Source organism: Dromaius novaehollandiae, chromosome 1 (genome assembly GCF_036370855.1).
Source record: "Dromaius novaehollandiae isolate bDroNov1 chromosome 1, bDroNov1.hap1, whole genome shotgun sequence".
Lineage (NCBI taxonomy): Eukaryota > Metazoa > Chordata > Aves > Casuariiformes > Dromaiidae > Dromaius > Dromaius novaehollandiae.
Genome location: NC_088098.1, coordinates 117,435,428 through 117,460,827, shown reverse-complemented (window position 1 = coordinate 117,460,827; position 25,400 = coordinate 117,435,428). Strand labels below are relative to the sequence as shown.

At 36.1% G+C, this 25,400-nt stretch overlaps 1 protein-coding gene across 9 annotated transcripts in view; it reads right to left on the bottom strand.

The window, feature by feature from the left end:
• Positions 1 to 623: 623 nt before the first annotated feature.
• The window catches only part of SON (SON DNA and RNA binding protein), a 42,953-nt gene continuing 18,176 nt past the window's right edge, over positions 624 to 25,400 (bottom strand). For 4 of the 9 annotated variants that reach the window (XM_064524410.1, XM_026108514.2, XM_064524452.1 and 1 more), the window contains 9 exons: positions 24,801 to 24,958; positions 22,487 to 22,627; positions 20,433 to 20,621; positions 15,878 to 15,988; positions 15,416 to 15,532; positions 7,909 to 8,056; positions 3,651 to 3,719; positions 3,436 to 3,551; positions 624 to 2,902 (listed from right to left, as the gene is read on the bottom strand). In XM_064524410.1, coding sequence (XP_064380480.1) covers positions 2,744 to 2,902; positions 3,436 to 3,551; positions 3,651 to 3,719; positions 7,909 to 8,056; positions 15,416 to 15,532; positions 15,878 to 15,988; positions 20,433 to 20,621; positions 22,487 to 22,627; positions 24,801 to 24,958 — 1,208 coding nt within the window. In that variant the 3' untranslated portion in view covers positions 624 to 2,743. Of the gene's footprint in view, positions 2,903 to 3,435; positions 3,552 to 3,650; positions 3,720 to 7,908; positions 8,057 to 8,265; positions 8,449 to 8,776; positions 9,737 to 15,415; positions 15,533 to 15,877; positions 15,989 to 20,432; positions 20,622 to 22,486; positions 22,628 to 24,800; positions 24,959 to 25,400 lie in introns of those variants that run through there. The other 5 variants (XR_010392547.1, XM_064524425.1, XM_064524422.1 and 2 more) reach the window with 5 other exon arrangements.

The window sequence follows — 25,400 nt, the reverse complement described above, 5'->3', positions numbered from 1 at the left end:
CCTGTTTCAAAATGGTCGTTTTCACCACAAACAAGTTGGAAACACTTTCAGTGAAAGATTACTTCTAGAAAAATATTTCTGTAGCAAAAAGCACATTCAACTGCTAAACAGATCACAGCTTCCGCCAGAAGGACTCCCAAACTACTTCCCTTTAAGACAGCTAAAATGCTGCACAAATAACCAGGTTCCAAGAGAGTGTTTCCTAGTTGCTCTTTTTAATATATGACTACTTGTCTATTCCTGCATGCAAAGGATACTCAAACCAATTCAAATTTACAAACTTAACAGAAGCACATCTCTGCACTACCTTTAAATTCATGTAACATTCTAAACAGGAATGAAGCTAGAACAGAAACCTCAGAATGAAAAAGTGTCATAATTAAGGTATTACAGATCTCAATTCTGTTTTTTGTATGCCTTCCTTAGGACCAGGGGTTAAATCTACATACAGTACCATGTCTTTTAAGACATGAAATCCAGAACTTGCCTTTTTTTTTTAATGGAGTCTTCTGTCAGATTGAATTAATCTGCTTCTTGCTTCTGTGAGATAACACATGTATCTTTACATTATACGTGGGGAATACGGACAAAAAAAGACGAAAATTAACAAGTACAAGAGAAGATTGTATGTTCCCAGATTTGATATTGCGCAGCCAAGAGCTTACATGGACAGCATAGACTAAACAGAATAATCAACATCTCTGATAATGTTTTAGGTATATCAAAATCAGACAGTAACAAAAGCCTGATTAACAGCTGCCTCCCACATCCTGAGCTAATTACATTGAGCTGTACATTACATTGAGCCAGACTTCAGCTAAGACAGGTGTGACATCCAGTTCTCCCAGAGTATGCCCTTCCATTGCTTACCATCCTATTTACATTTATTACACACCTTCCAATTATTTCAGCAAGGAAGGAAAGGAGACCTAACAACAATTTTACTCAGAGACTGAAGGCAAGAAGCCAAACGGAAAAGAAGTGTTTAATTAAAGACAACTACATCCACAAAACTTATGATTAATTCAGGCATTTCTAGAGTGCTTGATAGACTAAGGGGCCTTATTTCTTGGAAACATGTGGTAGAGAATTCAGAACATTTCTCTGTCCCTCCGTTATGCCACATGCAAAATGAGACACTGCTACTCATCCCTTTGGGGCAGAGAAAGAGGCTTTGTTCAGTAATGGTTGAGAGAACACACAAATAACTTCACTTCGTGGAGGAAGAGGTACTAGTAATTCCTCATCTCCAAGTTCCTACTGCTGCTGCAAGGGTCATTCACTGTAGGCCAGAGCAACTGCGTACTGTATACAAACTATATTTTGTTCCTTCTCCAGATGAAGCTTTGGTCAGTGGATGTAATAAGAAACAACCTCAAAAAGACTTTTCAAAAATAAGCATCTGGACTACTACAGGCCATAAATCCTGGCAATCTGCTCATAACAGAGACAAATCTCGAAGAGATGTACAATGCTCTTTGCAGCCAAAACTTTCCTTTCAAATTCAAAGTGCACATAGCTAAATTACTAATATTTCTTAAATCTTAAAAAAAAAAAAAAAAAGAAAGAAAGAAAGAAAAAAAAAGTCTTTTTGCATCCTCTCCACTATCAAACAGCCAAAACTCTGGATCAGGCTGTCTCCTTGAAGGCAAAGTACCATTACAGAAAATTAGAGCCCAAGGAGTTAATTTGGTAATATTTTGAAACACTGCAAATTACTAGAATGGATTCTGCAACCCTTAACAGCTGTTGCTATTCTTCACGATACATACTTTTATACTGGGCGTATTTTCAAAAAGTTGGTCGGGCATAGATTTTTAATTACTGTTTACTGACCAGTGATTAAGATTATGAACTTGTGCTGCTTTATTGACCAAGTTGGGTACAACAATTGAAGCATCATTCTATCCCCCCCCCCCCCCCCCTGCAAATCCAGTTGTAGATTTGTTAAGAGTTTAAAATTCACATTAACCACAAATTCATACAATCAACATCAGGCAGTGTGTTAATTTGTTTGGAATAGACAACTCCATTATCTCCCTTCTTAGAACATGCAGGGAGAGATGCTTTTACATTGCAAGTCTCATCAGTTCCATCGCTGGACCATCTGCCCGCCCACTTAAAGCAAGTCTTTTGCCTAACCATGTATGTCCTAGAATATGGGCTGTATGGCCAGTTGTGGTGCACCACTGAGTTAAACCCCAAACAAATGTCAAAGAGAAGCTGCAGCGGTAACACTGTACAACAGGGCTACCACCGCCTGCTTTCTCACAGGGGTAGCAGTACTGGCCCGGTATCTGTCCAGCAGTACACGCCAGCCCCGAAGAGACTAAGGTAAGCTGCATGGCCTTTTACCAGCTGTAGGCAAAAGTGCAAGAGTAGCTTTACCAAGACCAGGGAAAACTGCAGCATAGTACAAAACAGTATGAAAGTGTTAACATTCCATATCGAAGAGAAATTGCATGAGTTTTAAAACAAGGGTTTAGATTACTGATGCCTCCAGAGTCTGTTGTCTGATTTTAGTCATTTAAGAAATAATTACATCACTAATGTAAACAATATAAACATACCAAAAACTAAGTATGATTTAAATACATTTTGATGGTACAAAAGAAAAACCTGAAGGTGTCTGTACAGTTTTTACAACGTGGGAATTGCCAATGTATTTACAACATGAAAGGGCAAATACCATTTTTGTGCAGAGTAAAATTATCTGAAATAATGTCAATATAAAAAACAATATCTAGCGGTGTGAGGCACTCCTAAACATGGTGGTAGTAGCCATGCTTTCCTTTGGTACAAGTCCCATCGCTTGGAGAGCCGCAGTTGCTGCTGTGGCTTTAGCATGCTTCTTATTAAGGCTGGCAAAAGTAGGCCTATATTCATTTCCATTGACTCTAACCTGTTTAGGAGAGGAGAAAAAAAGTGTTAGTTCTCTTTATTTCTATTTCCGGGGCAGCACTACATAGAGCTCTTTTTTAGCACATTCGGTATATAATTCTTCTTGGGGTAGACAAAATCCACTTCTGGTCTGTAAGTACAAATAACTGTTTCCAAATGATAACTGTTAATGCGAGATATTACACGAGAAAAGAAAGCCTGCATTCTAAGGTAACTAAAGGACAAGAACAGCTAAATCTTGCTACCATTTTTACAACAGTAGAAACCCAACACTATACCTGCAAGTAAGAAGCAAGAATATGATTCAACATAGGTTAATAATTTAAATAAGAAGTGAAATAACATCACAGTTTCTTTACAGATTACTTGCTTGAGAGATCTGATTTAGCATGTAACTCTGCAGAAACAAGACTCAAATTTTAGCACTGAGACATTGCTCAGCACACCCCAGCTACCACTGAAATACATAAAGATGAATTTAATATCATGTTTTAATAGAGAAACCCAACAGCAAACAAAGAAGTTCAAACTCACCTTAAAAATAAAATGTTTGCGATGATCAGGCCCACTATCATCCACCAACACAAATTCAGGTGGTGACCATCTTCTTTTGTTACAGATCTCCATCAATGCAGAAACTGGATGTTTACCTTAAGGATTAAATGTAAATGTATGTGAAATTTCAGTGTTTCTATCAGAGCAATCATTTTAAATGAGTTTTTTTTTTTTTGAACAAGTAGAAATCTCACCTGAAAGATCCTTCATCACACTATAATGTCCAGATCTCTTTTGTGCCTTCTCTCCCACAGCAACAAGCCCTAAACAAAACATGAATCAAGTTCATATTTAGAATTCTCACCTGATTTCTGTATTCTCATCAGTAAAGCACTAACGGGTAGAAAGACAACCATCTTTTCAAAAGTCTTCCAAACCTCCCTTTCTTTCAGCACTTTTTCTCCCCCTCCATGCCATGCATGACCTTCTCAACTGCTCCATTAAGATGCTTAACTAGCTAGCTGGCATAGTTTTATGCAAGTCGGTAATCACCTGGTTTTCCATGCCCGCTTTGTGAAAACACAGAAGATAAACTTAAAAAAATCTCATCCAGTATTTATTTACCTGTGCTGTGCAACTCAAAAGCTATCCACTATCCAACAGTTTGCCTCTAACATACTGACAATATGAAGTATTCCTCTTAAATAGTAAAAAGTGCAACTAGTGTGCCCTTTTATCATAGGGAATATTAACCACAGTGGTTTGCTTACAATGTGTGCTCTCTATTTTACAATACTCAATTATTTTTCCTTTACATCCGAGTTCATAGCCTAATTACAGTGATTTCAATCACATCTGAATATAAAGTAGCTATAAAACATGCAGTCAGGCTCCAAAGTAATATAACAAACACAAGTTCTTGTTAAAGTCACTGCAAAACATACTACAAACTAGACTTCTCTTTTATCTTTTTTTAATCTTACAGAAGTAAACGGTAAAATGTACCAACTGCCAATAGCAATGCAAATGTTTATAAAGAGACTCAAGTTTCTTCCAATTCACTTTTTGCCCTTACCTTAAACACACGTAAACAAAATATCTGACCCACTGTTCAGAATTTCTCTGACTTCAATCCTTATATGTTATTTTCTTTGTTTCTTACCTCAATTTGTCTCTGTTCCTGGCTTTGGTGAATTAATAGAGGAAGATGGGCATTTGTTTCCAGTTTCTTCCTGTTCCTTCAGCTTTTTTGTTGTTGGCTTTTTTTGGTTTTGCTTTAAAAGAAAAACCTTCCCTCCTTACCACACTTTCATCCTAAGATTCATACCTCTTAAACAGGGACTTTCCAAGTGGCATTAAACCTCCAAAGATACCAATCAAAACAAAGTTCATTTCTTCTTTTTTCTTACTGAAAGTACTTATATCCAAAATAAGCAGGCTTTCTCTAAAGAAAGCACTCTGACAGCATTCATCTGCATTAATGCTGCATCTCCCTCACTGTTGCAACAGTGCCACTCTCTGACACATATGTTCCATATCTGGTTCTGGGCAGCTCATGAGACACTCTCAGAAAAAGCTGCAACAGAGTATGATAAGCTTTGCTTTTCATGGGAGAGCAGACTGACTGAGCTTCTTTGAGCAGAAGCAACCAACAACTTACTAGCTCAAAGCAAAGCTCAAGAAGAGTTTGGTTTCAATGCCAAAATGCTTTGGCTGTAAGAGGACTACAGATCTGACCCAGTATCCAGAAAAAACAGGGTCTGATGGAAAGCCATAGCAAGGGTTGACAATCTTGTGGTTCATGTCTTGGTACAGCCTACTGAGCAACTCTTTAACAAACTCCTCATTCCCATATCTAGTTTTTTATTTTGGGAACAAGTTCTAAAATGGGTTTAAAAAAATAGTAATTGGTGTGTTTTTCTTTTCTTTTCTTTTTTTTAATAGAACAGACTCCTTTTAGATAAAATTTCAGCCCAACTTTCATTGGCATATAGGTGTTGGTAGTAGTTATTTCCCAACCATTCATTTCAATCAAGGGTCTTTAATACTTTACACAAAACTTCATAAAATTTGACTGTTTATACACAGAGCGTTAAGAATAGCGTCATATCAAGCAGTTTTTCAGCTACTCATCATAAATGTATAATCCTTGTTCAGCTGCTTCTTCAAAAAGCATGTTGATTCTTCATAATGGAGATTGCCTCTTTATAACGTATGCTTGGTTGGCCCCAAATTAAGTATTCTTTATCAGTGCAAAATATTTTTTACGTATTTTGTGGAAGTGATTAGACAGATTCTCTATACGATGAGAATGAAATTTGGAAAAAGAAAAAGGATGAAATCAAAGCAAAACCAGGACATCTCTCAGGTTATCAGTATTTACAGATGAATCCATCATATGCCAGGAATAGGTGCCCTTTAATTCCATCTAATTTCTCTTCCATCTTATGGAAGACCACACTTTCTGAAGCAGAGAGAGACAACTATCTGTCACAGAATGCCCAGCACAACGAGGTCCTGATCCTAGCTCAGACCTTAGGGCTTGATCTTTGGAACTTAAATATCAAGTTCTGCAGACATTAAGGAGATTTGTACCAGAAACCACATAAAGATCCTGGAACACACTTTTACTACCAAAAACTTGAACTATGACAGCTGTGTATCACTAAAACATTCATAAATGTTCAGAATGTCCATGGGTTGTGCAGCAACGCTACTCCTTCCCTATTACACAAGAAGGAACAAGCAACATGTGCCAATGGAGCCAATTCTCCCTCCTCTTACGATGAAAATCCGCCACTATGTTATGCCAGCTGCTTGAGAAAATAATACTCGAACTGACTTATTATTGACTTCTTTCCTTTGACTGATACTAATCAAGCTAAACTGAAGGAATTCTTACCAGCAGTGAGAGCTTTACAAGACAGCCCTACAAAGATCACAGTAACTAAGTCACAATGAAAACATTTTTCAAAGAAAGCTTTCTTGCCAGTCACTCTGTTACCACGTTATGTCAGTTATTTTTCTTTAAATGGAAAGGTTGCACTGGAGAAATGAACAGCTGAAAAGCAATTTTAATCACTGTATAAAATCAAAGTGCCTGTACTATGTACTTGGAGACTGCTGCACTTCTCTATTTATAAAACAAGGCTACTAGGAGGTCTTTAAAATTTAGAAAGCACTGGATTTTTTTTTAAATAACTTAGGTAAAATTTCTCATTTTCTACCTCTTTCATTTAATATTCAAATTCTGTTTAAGTTAATATTTCACTGCTACAGAGCAGTCAGCATAACCATACTGAGTTATCTCTCTAATGAGAGCTAGTAATTTTGGCCCCCCAAAGATTTCTCCGACTCCATCTCTGTAAATAAACTTCACATATTTGTATTTATATAGTCTTTTTTCCTGAATTCAGCTATAAGCATTGACAGAAGTTAATAAAACCCAATAGCTAAAAGCATTTCATGCTTTAATGTGATCTACTTAATATACTAAAGGTTCCCGATTTTTTTTAGTATTTGGGACACCACAAGTATTTGTTTTCCTGCAGTCAGTGTTGAAGTCTTTGTTTTGATAACACACACAATAGAACAATTAAGGGCAAAATCATGACTGCTGAAATGTTGCAGCTTGTATTTGAAACATTTAGAATTTATGTATGTATTCCAGATGGAAAATTTTCATTAACACGCACTCCGAAAACAGAACTCTTGCTGAACGTGCTGGGAAGATGGCCAATCATATAAACCATGCTGCCCTTTAAGGAAAAAGCTAAATCTCTTGAATCAAATGAGGTAAGTGCAACAGTTCTCCACCTAGGGACATGACTTACATAAGTAAGGGGAGGAAAGACTGCCAAAGGAGCTGCTAGAAGCAAGCACAGAAACGCCACTGTTGTTGAGCAGAGGTACCTGAGGCAGGATCAAATTAGGAGATGGAATAGTGGTGAAAACAGATAGATAAAAAAAGCACACAGAATCCATTTGGAAGACCTACAAATCTGTATGACAGTCTATTCAAGACTTCAGCTGAAAGCCAGTAGTAACTCAGCTCTGTAGCTCCCAGCTCTTATTTCTGTCCTTCCCCCCATTTTAAAGCTGATTAAATGCTCCATCTTCTATCCTGCCTCATTCCTGCTTTAGACACCTTCTCTAAGAGTTCACACAGAACAGATGGGTCCACAACTAATTTCTCTGTCCTTTCTTTCTCCATACAGCCAACTGAAGCATATCCTTCACTTAAGAGCCATTGAGAAGCACTTTTTAAGGTGGAAGAAGGATAGGAAAAGTTTAAGAACTTCTGGAAGAGTATGCAGACATAAGGACAAGCCCACATACAAATCATCCAGGTCTTGAAAAAACAGTATCAAAACCATTTATGTCATTCTGTTTACTTTTACGGTAAAACTGTATCTAAGCAAAATAACTCTCAAGTAATAAGCTTTTTTCTATCTTTAAAAAGAAGACACAAATGTGTTCATACAGCCATAAAACATTTACAGAAGGGCTTACCTTTCCGATCCGTCTTAAAATCAACCATAATAGGCTCCACGCTGCCTTCTTTGTTTTTTCCCAGCCCTTCTCCTTCTCTCCAGCCCATTTTTCTCATCAGTTGAGCTCCCATTCCTCCAGTTACAGGGGCTGCTCTTAAGAACTGATCCTATCCAGAAAAAAAAAAGTAAAACAAGTCCTAAAGTTAGCACTGGGATTTAAAAAAGTAAGTTGGAGCTTCCAAAAATGTTTCTAACAATGTTTCACAGATTCAATTCAAATGAATACACCTTAGCTTTATATACATTAGCATCTTGTATAAACCAGAATTCACGCAAACACACAAGACACAAATCAATAGTTTCAAAAAAGAACAACTTAAAATTTTAATGCAATCCTTTAATTCAAAAGTGGCAAGTGACCCATTTCAGACGTACGTATTTAATAAAATGATAACCGTTTATTTTTAAACACACTACTTTGGTTCCAATGTGTCTCTTCTCATCTTGTGAAAGGAGGCAGTGTTAACTGTTTAACTGGCAACATTTGTGCCAAGTGTACCTAGTTATTGAACAAAATACAAGCACATTTAGTAATGACATTCAAATAGTGTTTAGGCGTATTTTAAATATATATAAAAAAGTTTCCCATTTTATTATACAGCAGTTGCACATTCAAGTTTTACTCTGAAATTCCACATGAAACAGATACAGGTTTTTCTTTTAAGGAAAAAAGGCGCTTAGCCACACAGTTTAGCAGCAGTAGTCGTCACATTGTTTCAAATCATCATTAACATAATAGTTGTTAAATGCTGAAAGCTTATAAACAGAAATTTTAAAAATCTGTTTTGATGTAAAGAACTTTAAAAACTCCTTAAATGTTTACGTACCTAGGCCTCGATGGCCGCAGTGTTGTGAATAGTAGGGCTGGCATTGACCGTGGCAAGAAGGCAGCTACAAGGATTTGACCCTGAAACAAGTTTCCATATAGAGGGGTGAAAGTTCACAGGTTATTCTGTGAACTATCATCTCTCTTCTGCCCCACCCACTGACCCAAGTAAGTAAGTCAATCATTTCCATCACAGCAAAGAACTGCTTGTCTTAAAATATACAAGTTTACACACTGGCACTGGTAAGTCCGTCAGTTATTTTGCATAGTAGATCAGATGATACAATGTCTAATATTTTGTAGAAAATTTACTTACTACCAAAACAAACTAATAGAACACTTTTCCTTTATTTTATTTTGAGTTGTGCTTGCACAAGTAAGCATTTCCAAGATTTGGAAAAAAAATGGTAGTTCCTTGGTTTCGATTCATATGTAAACAAAACCAGAAGTCTTACTTCTGCAGAAACTGCAGATAACGGATTTCTAAGGGGATTAACTTTTCAGCATCAGTAACTGACACACACTAATGGTGTGTGTGTGTGTGTGCGTGTGTGTGTAATCCCCAGTATTCATGGCGTTAAATGAAAAAAATCCTGAAGATTGTGGTAAGACTTCTCCAAATATTTACCTATTAAACAATAAAGTACCTATCAATCATGCAACTGGATGCTGCATTTAATAACAAGGTGCTCTGATGGAAGAGTAGAGAGGCTAAGCCACCTCTCCAGTTTGATTTTTTTTTCACTGGTGCAGACCATGCAGTTTGTGTGTACACAGAGACAATCAGCTTGTTTGATACGAACTGCCTCAATCTATACACCTAGAATGGCTTTTACTTACTTCCATTTTCATCCTCCCCTCTCTTTTCCAGGAACCTCTCATAAGAATAGGGCAAGCATGCCGAGAATGATACAAACCCCAGTCAATGTCACCCTGGGTTCCGATTCCTCTTTTGTACCTGCTTTGCAATGATAGAATTTTCAGTATCAACATCTGTTTCATTATCACCAATGTGCATTCAGTTCACAAACGAAACACAGCGCAATTTCTTGATGAGGTCACTTTAATATTACATGGCTTTCTCATTACACCTGCAAATATACTAGCTTTGGGGGTCAGAGGTGGTATAGAAAGAGGAAGGAGAATAGAATCAAAATACTGCTACTCGTAGTTTAAAACTAAAGCACTGAGTTCCTATAAAGGAATTATCAGAGCCTGAACAAATCCCACATCTAGGAAGCAAAAAGTTCTAAATTCTGAAGTGCATTTATTAAAAAAAATAAAAATCACTGTTTCATGTGGGAACTCAAAATCCTATCTGATAACTTTAGTAGGATTTTTTTTTCCAGATTACACTGACTCTTAGACTTGCACAACAGAACCGAGACAAGACAGAATTAGAAGGGAATTAATTTTGTTTCATCACAAAACTATCAGCTGTGCTTGTGCATCACACTAAAGATCAGACAAAGTAACTCTGGTACTAGTATGAAAGGGGCCTAGAGCAGTCTATTTTGATTCAGGTTATGAATAAAGCAAAAAAAGGCCCGCAGCAGGCTTTTTTAACTTGTTATTGAGAATAAGACAAATAGGACTCTCTAATGCCACCAGTTCAATTATATTTCTCTTTGCCTTTTTTTTTCCTCCTCATTTGATGACAATAAAATTTACTTACCCATGATCTAATGGGGTACGGGTAAAAAATACTTTTGTTTATAATGAAATTTCAAAATATAAAAATATTAGAAATACTAACAAAAACACAGGAACAAGATATAAATTTCTTTTCACTTTTTAGAAATCATAAAAGGCTGAGTCCCACAAAGGTATTTAACAGCATAAGTACCCTTGCAGATCTGGCCCATTAGGAAGATAACAGACTGACTTCTATTTAACACAGTAAACCCTAGGTTTCTCAGTACTTGGTTACTGTTATCAGAATGAATTAATTACTGAGAAAGTAACTGTTATCTTTCATTCGCTAATCCAAATTTGAGTAAGTCAGCATGAAAATTTAATGTCATTTTTCTCATCTTCTGCACTCTAAATTCCATGAAAGGTAAGCCAAATAAAGCACACTTTCCTTCTGCCAGCAAGTGAAGACAACTAATAAGCCACATTCTTGGGTCAACTTCTCTTCTTTTTAAAAAGAAGGCTACATATAGTAAAACCTGATCACTTAAGAAGGTTTTCAGTATTTTTAAGCAAAACTATGCCTCTGAGGAGTGAAACAAATTCAGGAAGAAAAAAGAAGTCAGCATCAGCATCAAAACAAATCTGCAATGCCTGGATTAGCATTTAAGGGCTTAAACAAAAAAGGCACTTGAAATATGATTTTACAGCTTTCTGCTGAAAGACAACACAAGTGAGACCATCACCATTATTTAACTGCAACAGCTATCTCTGCAGTAAAGACAGCATACAGTATTGAGTAGAGCTATCTATTAAAAAAGCACCTGCAATGTCACAAATATTAAAGCCATAATTATCTGAGAGATTCTTAAATACGTGATCAATTGTTGCGCTTTGAAAATAAAATATCAATTCTTTCTCACAAGGCTGACATGGCATTAAAAACTTAAGTTTTGACACAAAGCAGGTTTCTTTCTTTTCAGCAATATTTCATTTAGCAAAAGACAACCAAGCCTTAAAGGCTGCCAGGTGAACAGTCTCAGCTGCAGTTCAATGGGCTGTCTTAAAGATTACTTCAAGACTGACTCCAAAGCTCTGATTCGAGAACCAGAAACATGCATCTTTATTTGGTGAAACTCTTAGCAGAGCAGTTGAGTTTTGCATTCAACTGTGGCGCTCTTAGCAGCAGCCACATACATTCCCTAATACAAGGGGGAGAATAATTTTCAGAAGAAACCCCTCAAATGCCTTATGTTCGCTAACAGCATCAGGATTTTTGTTTGCAGGTTTTGCATTGGATCAGTGAAAACTAAGCGGAAAGCAAGCTGAGGAATAGTTGAAGTATAGATGGTCCCTTTCAAGGGCCCAACAGGGAGCCAGTCTAATATAACCAATGTATGGTTGATTTGCCTTGCCACCTGGCCTTCTTTTCCAAATACAGCTCACTGTATCATGTAAGGCAATGAGCATATGAACAACTTGACAGGCTGCCTTGTCAGAAGATCAGCTTGGCAAGACGCATGCCAGTCCTTGTGGAAGTGATCGTCATAAGACTTAGCTTTGTCTCCATTGTTGGCATGACTTTTACTCATCTGCTATGGCTAGACTGGAAGATATACCTTTTCAGAACTTGCCACACAAAACACAGTATTGTGAAGGCCATTGTAAAACCATATGCCATGCTTCAGCACAACTAAATGAAGCAAAGAAATCCCAAACATTACCCTGTGCATCTAAAATGGTGTAAAAATACTGTTTTGGAAAGTAAGCTTGGGCTATAGTACTTAAGCTGATCAATCTGGAAAAAAAAGCGGTGACTCTGGAAAAGCCTGCGTAAGTAGACCTCAACAGAATTTGCTTGGAGGAAAAAAAAAAAAAAAAAAAAAAAAAAACAACTTGATTTCTTCCTCATTTACTTACAGCAGTATAGTATATTTGTAACAAAAAAAAAAAAAAAAAAAAAAAAAAAACCACCAAAAAACAGCCTCCAGAACAAATAAATTGTATTTGTGAACTGATTACACCAATGATGATAAACTGAAACAGAAACCACTTTTCAGAAGAAAAAGATAATACTGGTCATAAATCTGTTTTAATGGAAACCTAACAGCATATTATTTCTTTAAGAATACTGCTCATAACCCTATGCATAAACATCATAAATTAGCACATTAATTTTAAACAACAAACAAACCATACTTCTAATTGGTATATCAATTATTCAAATCTGTCACATTAATCCATACCCATAACTGAATCCCTCAAAACTTTGAGATGAAGTTGAAACTGCAGACGTGTTTTGGCTTGAGTACATATTACCTCTCCAGAAAACTTCTTAAAAGTAAAAAGAAATACCGAAATCCAGGAAATGCAAAGCGAAGACTGCACTCATCGAACTAGCTCCATAAGTATTTTAATTGTTTTCCCTTCTTGCCACCGCTCTTAAATTTTGTTACTTAGATATCTCTGTCAAGTCCAAGGTCTGTGTACATACATATTCTAATTCTACGTTTACTGATATCCAAATACCTAGTCCACATTTAGTCTGTTTCTGCTAAAGACTGCACGTCCAAAAGTCCTCTGTAGAGCTTATGGCAATATCCTAAGTGAAACACCTCAACTACATTTTTAGTCAGAAGTGTGCATTAATTTACACATACTACATACCCCCCAAAACCCTCCAAAAACCCAACAGCCCTACTAGCAGATGAAAATTAAAAATATTTTTTTTATGACAGCAAGATAAATTCTTTTCTTAGGATGAAAAAGGGAGCGCAAGTTTGATTTCTCAGTGCCGTACGTCACATAATTGACTGGAAGAAAGTTGAACTACTTCAAGTGCCTGAGAAATACAACCTGTACTTTGCATTTCATGGTTGGTGTGTATTCATGTCGCTGAGAAAGATAACATGCATTCATAACCCATTATCCCTACTGCACCTTTTTCTGTGAAATCATCCTCTAATCATGGGATGTGATTCCACGCTAAGTTCAACTCTAAGTTTTGTGAAGGCTTTCACAGGCCCCACCATTCCTAAACAGAGGAAGAGTCTTGCTTAGTCCCTAATGCATTTTGTAGAGGGTGCATAACTGTTACTACTTGTCATCTCATAAGTTTGATGGCAATGTTCGTGCAAATATGGAACCTGGAAAGAGCAAAAGAAGTCAAGCTGAGGAATGCCAGAGCAGGAAAGAGGACTGTGTCCCCGTCTTCTTCACCCAGCAACTCTTCTGTTGTTTACAGTAGCAGCCTCCTCTCTGAAAAACCACATGATACTTCCTAGGGAGGACATCTACTACTGCAAACCACTACATATTTACAGCTATGGGAAGGATGGAAGTGCTTCCGCTGGCTCACTTCTCATTTCTAGATTCATCAAAATGTTCAAACACATTTCTGCTCCTCACAACAGTCATGTCCACAAGCCAGACAACAGACTTCTCTCATTTTTCTCCCTATAAAGCATTTTAGGGGAGCAAATGACAATAAAGGCTGAAGTTAAAAGACTGAGGGAAAACACACTTGCCTTCTCCACTCAGTGTATTTTGTTAGCAGACGGTCCTGTTACTGCAAGGCGCAGAAGACCAGAGAGCCTCAAGGAAGGAAAACTGGATGAGAAGAGGGGGCTTGGAAAAGAGATGATCACGGGGACATTCTCCCTTCCCCTCATCTTCAGAAGCATTTGAGGCATGCAGAAAGGGAGAACCTCCAAACAGACCCTGCAGTAGGGTTTGCTGATCTCTTTCACAAGTCTCTTCGTGGAAAAGTTCTCCTTTTCTCACCAATACATCTCCCTGAGTACTTTACATTTCTAAGTTTCTCTGCCACAGACAATTATTGTAACCACTGAAGCCAACATTTTGTTTCAAAATCAAAAGTCAGTAATTGTTAAAATCAGACTTTATAATAAAAATTGTAACTTCTTATAATTAACTTCTATGCTCAGTATTAATACTGAAAAAGCCCAAAAGGTTTCCATCTAGCACATAACTTGGATCTTGGCTATAAAGTGGAAAAACAAGTTAGTCAATCTTGGTACATATTTCTGGTTTTAGGATGTCATAATTCCAGACTTCTTGTTCAGTTTACATCAGATTTTGTGGAAAATTCTACCTAAGTCTAAAATCTAACCTGCTAGGTTTGAGGGCTGTCTTAACACTGGATTCTGGAAGCAAAAGCAAATACAGCCTGTACTCAACTGCATTATTTGTGAGAACAATCACTGTAACTCATTATTCTTTTGCCTAAAAGATGGCTATTGCTTGAATTCCTCAGTTCTACTTCTTCAAAAAGAACAAGTTCAGCATTCATTTTCAAAGATGAAGCATGAATTATTAAACTTATAAAAAACGCATGTACGTATGACGCATCACACCCCAATAAAAAGCCAGTAATACTCTTCAGTAAGAGGTAACTATTTCAGTGCATGATGACATTAAACTTATTGACCCAACTGCAACTCCTGTTTTAATACTCGAAATACTTGGCTCCCAGAAAACACTGGTGATGTAAATAGAGGCAAAGTAGTAATTGGATAGAACAAAGTCAAACAGAACAGCAGTTTGGGACTTGGTTCATTGAAGTTAATGCCAAAAGATCATTGACTTCAATGACATCAGGATCAAACCTTGCCTGATCTGTCCCGATCCCGTAAAAGTAGTGATGGGCCTACCACTGCAACCATACCAACATCGTGAATGTCATTTCAGTGTAAGGTAACAGTATGTACAAACCAATTTTACTCAAATACCAGACGCATATCTTATTTCAGTACTCTAGATATTAGATTTGAAGTGTCATGATCAACACCTTAACACACAACAAAATGAACACAGCAGCAGCAAATATCTAAATTGAACAAAGACATTGATTTAACTGAACCTGTTGTATTTGACACATGCATTGCCATAGGTTATTAATGTTTAAGGAACATTTTCTGTATTTTCCAGTATTTTCACTGGTATTAAGTGTAAGATATTTAGACAAATATGTCTGCGTAACTTCTACCTTTCTAATCCATGCTTGGGGACCACTGTTGGTCAATTCATCTGAGGACAATATTTGTGCTCCAGTACTTCCTGTGAACTGACCAGGTATGGAGTTTGACTGAGCCCAGGCGTCGATCTGCAAAACAAGACCAAAATAAAAATGTGCATATTCTTCCTCTCAAATCTCTGTTGTTTCTCAGTAATACCCATTTATTCTCTCATCTATATTTAGTGCTACATCCATGAACACTCATTTGTAAACAGATACTCAGAAAAGCAAAGCATGTTAACCCTAAGTTTGTGGTTCTTGGTCCCCCCAAAATTAGCATTATGAAGTATAAATTTAAGGCAGAACTTTTAAATGTGTGCCCATGAACTTAAATTTCCAAAAATCTATAAAAATTTAAGAAAATCAGCTGGTTTAGAGGGAAAAAATTTACTCTAACTTCATTAAAATGTCAACAAAAAAAGAACAACATACCTGTTCCTGTGCACGATTTAACATGCACATGGCCTCTAAATCAAATGTATTCTCATTAAGCCTTTTCTGAGCCACTGCTCGATCATTCATAGCTGTAGATATGTCCACAGCCTAGGAAGAAAGAGAGTATTTTTAAAAATATATCACACTACAATAATATCCATTTAATCTGGGAAAAGCTGTTGTAGAATAAATGCTACAAATACTAAAAAGTTGTTTTACACATTGAATCATTGGTTGGAAATATAAATAGGTAATGTGGAAAAAGATCCTTAGACTACATATCAAGTATATACAATCTGGGCTTTCCCAAACAAACAGAAAAACTGAAGTTAGTATCAAATGTACAAATAAAATATCAGAAGATTTATTTTCAAAGAACTAATGTTTTGGTCACAAAAAGTTATGCTTTATAATACTTAAATAGAGGAGCATGTTGTAGTTCGATGGAATGTTATTAACCAACAGAATTAAATGCAACTTAAATAAGAAATTTAAGCAAATGAGCTTCATAAAGAGCTGTTCACACCAGTGTTCTACTGTTAATTCAAACTAGAACTTCAAGTAACGTATATAAAAATAATTACATTACGAATCACATGCATTCCATAAACTGGTACTTAAAATCTTAAAAACCTTCAGACTAAAACAGACCTACAAAAAAGCAGAACCAGACTGTTAAGTCACAAAATTAACTGTTTTGGAAAGGATTTTAGATCTGTGCTGCTAAACTAGAATAAAATTTAAAGAAAAAAAATGGAAATCATCTCCCATATTCAAACTGATACTAAACTAATCAAAACCATTTCTGTAAAAGTATGGAGCAACAGCAGAAGCTCAATGCAAACTTCTGCTTCATGAGCAAAAGCCATCAAGAGAGAAAAAAACACTTGAAGGTATAAAGATACAACAAATTATGGCTAGTAAAAAGCTCATATAAAATTACTTGTGCCTCATTCTTCAAATAATGTGCATTTTATGGATCATCCTATTTTTAAGGTAGACAATACTGTTCAGGGACAAGCCAAAATTATATGGAGATGAGCATGTGAAGGAGACAGAAAGGGCTGGGACTGTTCAATGCACAGAAGAAACGATCAAAAAAGCAAGAGGCACATAGACATAAGTTGAGTATTATTGTGTAACATTACATTTCCTAAATGTTCTAAATTACATTTCTTAAAATTTACAAGAATTCTTTTTACTTTGTATTATGAAAGACTTGTATCTTTGATTAGTATCTATCTCATAACCTTAGCCTCTCACATTACATTAGAATAAAGGGCCAGTAGAAGAAACTGAAACTAATTTAAATTTGACTCCCCTAAACACAAAAATAGAGTTAATCCACAAATTCCCTGTCACAGAAAATAGCTCAGGAACTTCGTAAATATTGAAAGATGGTAAAAGACAGACAAGAATGTCTACAATTGCATAAAATGGAGTAATTATTTTTTATACTCTGGCTATTAAATCTTAGCATTTAAGAATGGGAAAGAGGAACAAAAAAAATTTTTTTTTTTAAACTGCTTAGGACAAAAAGGTATTTCCTCCAGGATTATTCCATACCAGGTTGCTGAAGCATCTTGCATTGGCCAAAACAGACTTATAATCACAGAAGTCCTACGTTTATATGAAACTAACTTTGATGTTAATTTATTGTCCCAGTTGACGAAAACGCAGATTATAAACAAGGCACAAGAACAATTAAAAGATCTTTTAAAATTTTAATAATCGCCTAACATGACGGTAACAGATATAAAAGAACGTCTGTTTACAATATACACTTTCTTGTGTTAACAAGTTCCCCTTACACAGTTAGAATATTTTATATTGTTTTTTAATGTTTTGTTTGTGAAACTGGTTCAGGAGATAGATAAAAGTTATTCTACTCACCAAAAGCTTCAATCCAGCAATACACATAGGCATGCAAGCAGTCCACTGAAATCACATTGGGACCACTCACATACTTAAACATACATGTGTACTTAAGTGCTTTACCGGACTGGGGCCTATTAGTAGATACCCTGGTTAGTTAGAATTCCCATACACTTTCCCCACACATGGTCAGTCACCATTTTGGAGACCATCATGGCTTTGTATTATGTCAAGACACTCGGTGGCAGCTTTGGATCTTGAAAAAAAAAAATCTCTGCTTGAAGTATGAAAAGTTGTTATTATTTAATCAAGTAAAACAGTTCAAGTTCAGCATGCTATTCCCTGTAAGAGTTCTGCCTTTCAAATCCTGAGTTTTAGTAACATTTTCCCCACAGAAACAGAGCACAAATGTGGAAGCAAGAAGGACCAGGCCGACAACAGAAAGCAGGCATTTTTTTGGCATACTTTGTAGGTCCACTGATACATTTAATGCATTTACTGCATTTTTAGATCAAGAAGGCTTCTCTCTATAAAATAGTCACCGCTATATATTTCAAACTTAAATACATTTTAATTCAATACTTTCAGACTTTCAAATATAGCCTCTTTCTCATAGGTTTCCCTGGCTTCTAGAGACATGCTGATACTTCAGATTACTAAAAGGCATGACTTTTCCTCCCTCTCCTACTATCCCAAATAACTATGTTAACAGCATAATGTTTTAATAAAACAATCAGTAATAAATTAACAGGGCCACTGTACACCGCTTATTCTGTAACTTATTCTGTGACCCGAATAAAAACAAAACACCACCAAACAAATTATATGAGACTTTCAAACGTCAATACAGACTTGTATCTGAATTATCACAACTAGATTTCCAAAGTTCGCGATCAAATAAAATGAATGGAGGTAAAACATATGTCAAACTTCCTGAGGATCCAAGCACGCTCCCCCACTACCCTGCTACAGCTGCAAGGGAGCTTACCTGGCTTATGTTGCTCAATAGAAGCCATTTCTTCCCCAAAGGTCCTCATAACCAATTTAAAAATTAGTTATGAAATTAAGCAGAGAAGCACCCTGTTACCTTTCAGACTCCCTGGCGAAGCATACAGGGATTCTGTCACTACAAGAATATTCCTGTATTTCAAGATTAAGGATTGCCACACCCAGGGGGATAGTACGCTCTGCTGTCAGCTAACGACCCTTGAAATCACCCTTAACACAAACCAAGTTAAGGTAAATGCAAATAAAAATATTTATTTACAAAATATAAAAACAGACAACATGTTTACAATCATTTATAAAGATACAAGTGACAGAAAGAAAAGAAAGCTACGTTGAATATATTTATTCCAGCGTCAAATTTTTAAGGCCTCTTCTATATATCCAATACACAAGCTATCAGTGCTTACCTAACCTGTTTGTCAAAGAATCAGGCCTAGTGTCTCTGGCAACCTGGATGCAGACATCTACAGAGCTTGTCTGCACTATGAGCAAATCATTAACCATTTGAAGGACAAAAGACTTTTTACCACCTGGTAAAAACATGGCCAAATGTTAGTATAAAAAGTTTCTATATTCTGGACTTTGTATACATACACACACTTGTAAACTGGGAATTAGGGTCTGCACCAACATTTAAGAATGTTTGGCTCATTACTGGCTCTTGGCAAAGACCAGCCAGACAACAGTCACCATCTGCACTGAGACTGCAGCGAGTTCAATACCTGACCTTCAAACTCTACCTTTGAGGTATACCCATAAAAACACGTCTGTTAAATGAGTTATATTCCAGCCACTGTGCCTTTGGTGCTATAAAAGCCACAGAGGAAATATCATCTGTGCTTCAGGGAGTAAAACATACAGTCTTAGAATACTACTGAAAGACAAAATGCACCAAGTTTGAAAAATGATTTCATCAGAAATTGAAGCCAAGGCTTTTTTTTATTATTATTTCTTTTGAAAGATATGAGAACAATTCTTTAGATGGAATAAGATGACATCAACTTGAAAAAAAAGTAACATCTCCATCTTAAATATTTAATTTAATAATAGAAAACCCACAAAATAGTTTGAAGACATCTCAAGGGGAAAAACATTTCCTTTTTTTTCCTCCAGTTTATTTTGCATACAATTAGACTTTCTTTTAGAAGGCTATATGGAAGACAATGGTATAAGAAAATGTGACTGTAAAACTAAAAAAATGAGTAGATACATCCAGATGAAATGGCAGTTTTATAAACTACTTTCAAATCTATTTTTAAATGGATTACATTTCAATTCAATATTATTGCTCTAACATTGGTAGGACAACTTTAATTACTATTTCAATTATTATGAAAGTCTTGGGGTATTCATCTTGGCAAAAAACATGACAAGAAATTTTTTTTTTTTTTTTTTTTTATCTTCAAGCAAAAGCTTAAATTCTATTGACACAAAGAAATTACTAGTTGACAAAAGCACACACTACGGGTACAGGTTGCTTTTATCATTGCTCACATGAACATTGTGAGCAAATTTGAAGACCGCAGCAGTTCAGATAAGTAGCTTATTAAAATGTCAGATACTACCTCTGTAAGCGATTCTTTTTTTTCACAGGCTGCAACTTGGTACCAGATTGACCAGGTAATACTTTTTTTTTTCTTATGGTATATGCTCTCCTTCCCTTCCTTACCTCAATGGCTGGTTTGGGGAAAACATCATCCTTGCTCTCTTCTTTGCCTTTTTCAACTGGTACCCATTCACCATAGACACTATCTGCTTCTTTTTTCCTATGCTGAGACCCAGATGAGACAGGAAATTCCTTTGACAGGCTGACCTGATTTTTCGGTTGTGGTGGTGGTGCGGGTTTTATACTTGGAGTCTTAAAGAAAAAAATTAGAAAAAAATTAAGACTTGAAACTGCACAATACTCATTAACATGTTTTTGAGAAGCAACTGATTGCACACATGTGGTATTAAGTTCTCACAAAGCAATCATCCTCCCTAACTAACATCCATTTGAAAGCCTTTAGAACAAACTGTTTTAGTTGCTTAGCTGTAGCATGGCTCTGAAAACACCTAAGAGCAATGAACTGCGTTGTAAGAGAAAAACAGCCAGATGTTGAAATCTCTTAAATCAGCTTTGGCAGACAAAAATAAGCAAAACCTCACCCTTACAAGTAACCTCCCTCTCTTTTTTCCATCCCATCACAGGAAGGAGAAAGATCTTATTTCGAACAGGTGCATTTTGTAATGCAAAACCCCAAAACAAAAATCCCAGGCAGTAAAAAATACTGGCTATGATATCCATATGTGATGAAAGTCTCACATTATTAAAGATACAGAAAGCAATTTTCAAAATTCTCAGTTACTAGTTTCAAATTTTTTTTGATAGCAGCATGAATCCCAACTTAAATCAAGTTCATGAGACTGCCTTCCTTAGAAATTTTCACCAGCATCTTAGAAGAACACACAGAAATCTCTGACAAGCTCTTCTGGCAAGAAGCAAAAAGAGCCAAGACAGCTCAAAATATTGGGGAAACCTCTACTATCAAAGGAACACAGATGGGAATGCAAACAAGACTAGAATCCAGAAAGAATGGAAAGGATGATGCGAAAAGGGTCACATCTGCAGAGAACAGGCAGAGCGGCCCATACCCACTAAAGAACATCCCTCTACAGAACCTGTACGGAATCCCAAGTTTTCCTGAGTTTCATCATACCACTTTCTAGTGATACAATACAAAGTATAAACCTGTTTTTACCTTATACTTTATTAGTGCTTATTTTGTATATGCCACAAGAGATATATGTTTTTATATACATACATGCATATGTATATAAATACTATTTATATTTTCACTTAGTATAAAGTAACACTTTTATATAACTTTATACCCTGCAAAATCCAGGCACACTTTCATAGGCACACCCACCCACCCACCCACCCCCCCCCCCACCCCCCCCCCGCATACAACTGACCAAAAAAACTCATCTAGACAAATTCTAATCTATGCTTCAAAGCATGCAAATATCGGACGTATTTGAAAAAAAGCTCCCTAGTCTTACTCTTTTCAACACGCTTCTCACAACCCAGAAAACATCAACGCAATCTGACAAAGCTAAAAGCAGCCCCCCCAAAATGGGAGAGGGGGTTTGATGGGACATACTAGACCCTTTTATTAACAGGCAACATTAATGATCCTCATTCTTAACATAGCACTAATTTCTTTATTGGCTAGTTTCAAAACTACTAGACCTTTTTTCTCCTTTAATTCACATTCCAGATCTATTGCAGAAGTAGACATACAAGACTTGGAATCTGTGCAAACATGACGATATCACTTTATTTAGAACGCTTCATAATGTTTTTAGAATGTGGTACTTCTCTAAAAATTCAAAAGCACTTTCCATTGCTGTTTGCAAATTCATACTAATATTTTTGCAATGAGAATGTAAAGCAAAACTGATCCTCTTTTTGTTATTAAGTTGAATGCATGCAAAAGGACATAATTAAAAACAGTTTCAATCTACCTATGGAAACTTAACCATAATTTCATGGGCTGCAGATTAAGTTCCCTATTGTGGCAAGAGTATTTCAAAAGCTACCAAACTTTTAACAACATTTGACTGTAATTTCATCAAGATGGCAGATCACTGTTTAATTTCTGTAAAACTACTTGCAAAGTTTGACAGAATTTAAAAATAACCAAAATGTAAAATATTGTAAATTACAGAAGTACTCACACTTAAATTGAAAAAAATGGGTTTTGGTTCATTGAGCTTAAAGGGGTGATTATAGAAAGGACGTTCTTCCTCTTCTTCATCAGAAACATGAGGTTTATTCACTATCACATCATCTGTACTTTGAGCAATCTTCTTGCATTTCTGGAATTAAAAAAAAAGGGAGAGGAGGGACACAGCTCTGAATAAACTCTCAACCTTTCAACAAAAAAAGGACAAAAAACATTTTTACAACATTTTTTTTAATTAAGGCCTACTAGAAGGTATAATCTGAGAAAATCTTCTAGAAATGTACTCAATATATGTACCTGTGATATTTTACACACGTCAAGCACCTACTAAAGTTTGTCTAGCTTGCATATTTAGGCACTCATGCTGCACCTAATTTCACATGCATATAAGCTCTCAGATCAACTGTCCTGTAAAAGTGCACTATGCAGTGCTAGCTGCAGAATGTTTGTCTAAGGCTGCAAACACTTCAGAGTAGGAACTGACTGGTTGCTTGGCATCCCACATCACAAGCATACAGTAATCTGACAGGGACTACAGTATACTATTGGCCTATAAACTCACAAAACAACTACATATGAAAACCTAAGAATTATAAATGGTTTCCAATTTCCACTGGTAGTTGAAGTATTCAGTCAGAAGCAATGGTTCTAAAAGACTTCAGATTTCCTCTGAGATACTTTATGAGTCTAGCCAAGTAAACAAGACATCACCATTTTATATGCAATATAGGTTTGACTTAAAAACACACAGGTGCTATGGGGATACTGCATCCAAACTATGAAAAGAGAACTCCCAGAAAAAAAGTTCTGGCCAGGCTGGACTTTTATGATGAAAAACACTTTACTGGTTATATTTACCTGTGTTGTTTGTTTACCAGTAGCAACTGTAACTGAATCAGTCTGAAATGAGTTTAAGAACACTACAGTCTAGAATCATGCTTCTATTATGTTCCCACTAATGATACGTGTACTTGTGATATCTTAGGGGACATGAAGTGATACTGGCGAAATGACAAACCAATGGAAATCGTAACTGTTTAATGACTCAATTGGTGGCATATAGGGAGCAAAGACATAGCTCTGTCACTAAAAATAATACTTTGATGGCACCATTCTTGTCAATCCCTGTAAAGAAATCCTGCGCTCTCTTGTGTCAAGCTTCCTCCAAACAATGACTGAAGCACATTCTTTAGGCAACAGGAAAAAAAGCCTCCATTATTCACAAAGGTAATCAACAAAATGTACTGTCTATAGTTATAGTCAGCTCCCAATTAACTGAAAGCAGCTGTCCATTTTGTAGATTACATTACAGAGAGGAAAGACACTGAAGCTTGCTTTACGAGAAGCTGACCATGCTCTGGAAGGGTTCTTCACCTGGGCAAAGTACCACAAGATGATGCCCAGGACTGTTTCTGTAACTATCTTTGATTCAACAGAGCATGGAACAGCAACATCAAACAGATTACCATAATCGGAAATAGCAAAGAAGGGGCAGATTTTTTGGCTCCATATTAGCATTAGCTACATTAGATACTGTCAGGTACAAGCAGAACCACCCAACGCATCTGCACTATCTGCACTGCCTCAACTTACTAGTGGAAAGTGCTTCTGCTTCCACTACCCCACACACAGTTTAGAGATTGTTCTTCAGCAATTTGATATTGCTTAATTCAATGGGGTTTTTTTATTTATTTCCATAAATAAACTTCTATCTGAAGATTGTCACTTTGCTGATACAAAAAAATTATTTCTTCAGTTCAAATTTTCTCTAATTTCTGGGAAAAATCTTATAGGAAATTGGCAAATTGAACGAGGTGACATTTTTACAATTAGAGAACAAGAAGCCATTTTTTCCCACGATCAGATCAAAACCATTCTATTTGTATATTAAAACTGCAATGAGATAGAATTGCAACAAAAACTCTCTCTTTAAAAATATCACAGAAGTCATAAATGCACGGAACTATGTGAAGCAGACCCTGCATTTTAATCCAGAGATAAAATTCAGCAGCCTGAACTCATTAAAAAAAATAGCTAAAAATATTAAGACAAGAACTAAAACTGAAAGCCCTGTTCTTTATTATTCTAACAGAATTAAAACAAAAAAGCACAAGAACTGGATTTCACACATTTCCATAGAATTACAAAGCCTGTTTTCATGACAAAAAACTGTATACAGAATAAGGGTTCAAATCACAAGCCAGCTTTCACACAGATTAAGCATACAGAATTACAGTTTGACTAGGAGTTACAAAAAATAGATTGCTTATTTTCAGGTTTAATTTGATATTGTTGTTCTCACTTACCTCAGTGAGCTCCTTTAGAGTATCTCTTGACGACTTATTTGCTTTGTCGTCTTTCTTTTGAGCTAACATAGGCATCAGGCTTGGTGGTAACGGAACGCCAGACTTAGCACACATGGCAGCTGCATTAGCTTTGGCTATTTCAAGTAGCTGGGCCTTGTCTAAAAAATTTTAAGAAAGATCGTGATTTTTTTACAGGTTCTGGTTAGGATTAAATTAGCACTTCTAGCAGACTAAACAAAAGTAAAACCAAAAGATTTTTACCCACATTGTGGATTTTTACAATCTGTGAAAACTCCTAAAATTTTAGTTATTTCCCCAGACTTTTTTTTTTTTTTTAATTTCGGGTCTATCCAACAAACAAGTGAAATTGCATATTTAACACAAAGCACAGAAGTCCAAGTTTCAGAACTTAAAAATCTCTCAAATCTCAAAAGTTCTATTTGTTACTCTTCATGCCTATTTTACTTTGCTGACATTCTAATTTTAGAAATAATGCGTTAAAGTCACACAGCTTAAATTCTAAAGTCCCCTTCTTAGCTAAATCTGAAGAACATTCAAAGGCCCTGAGAAAGTCCCCAGCCTGAAAGCTACTCATGACCA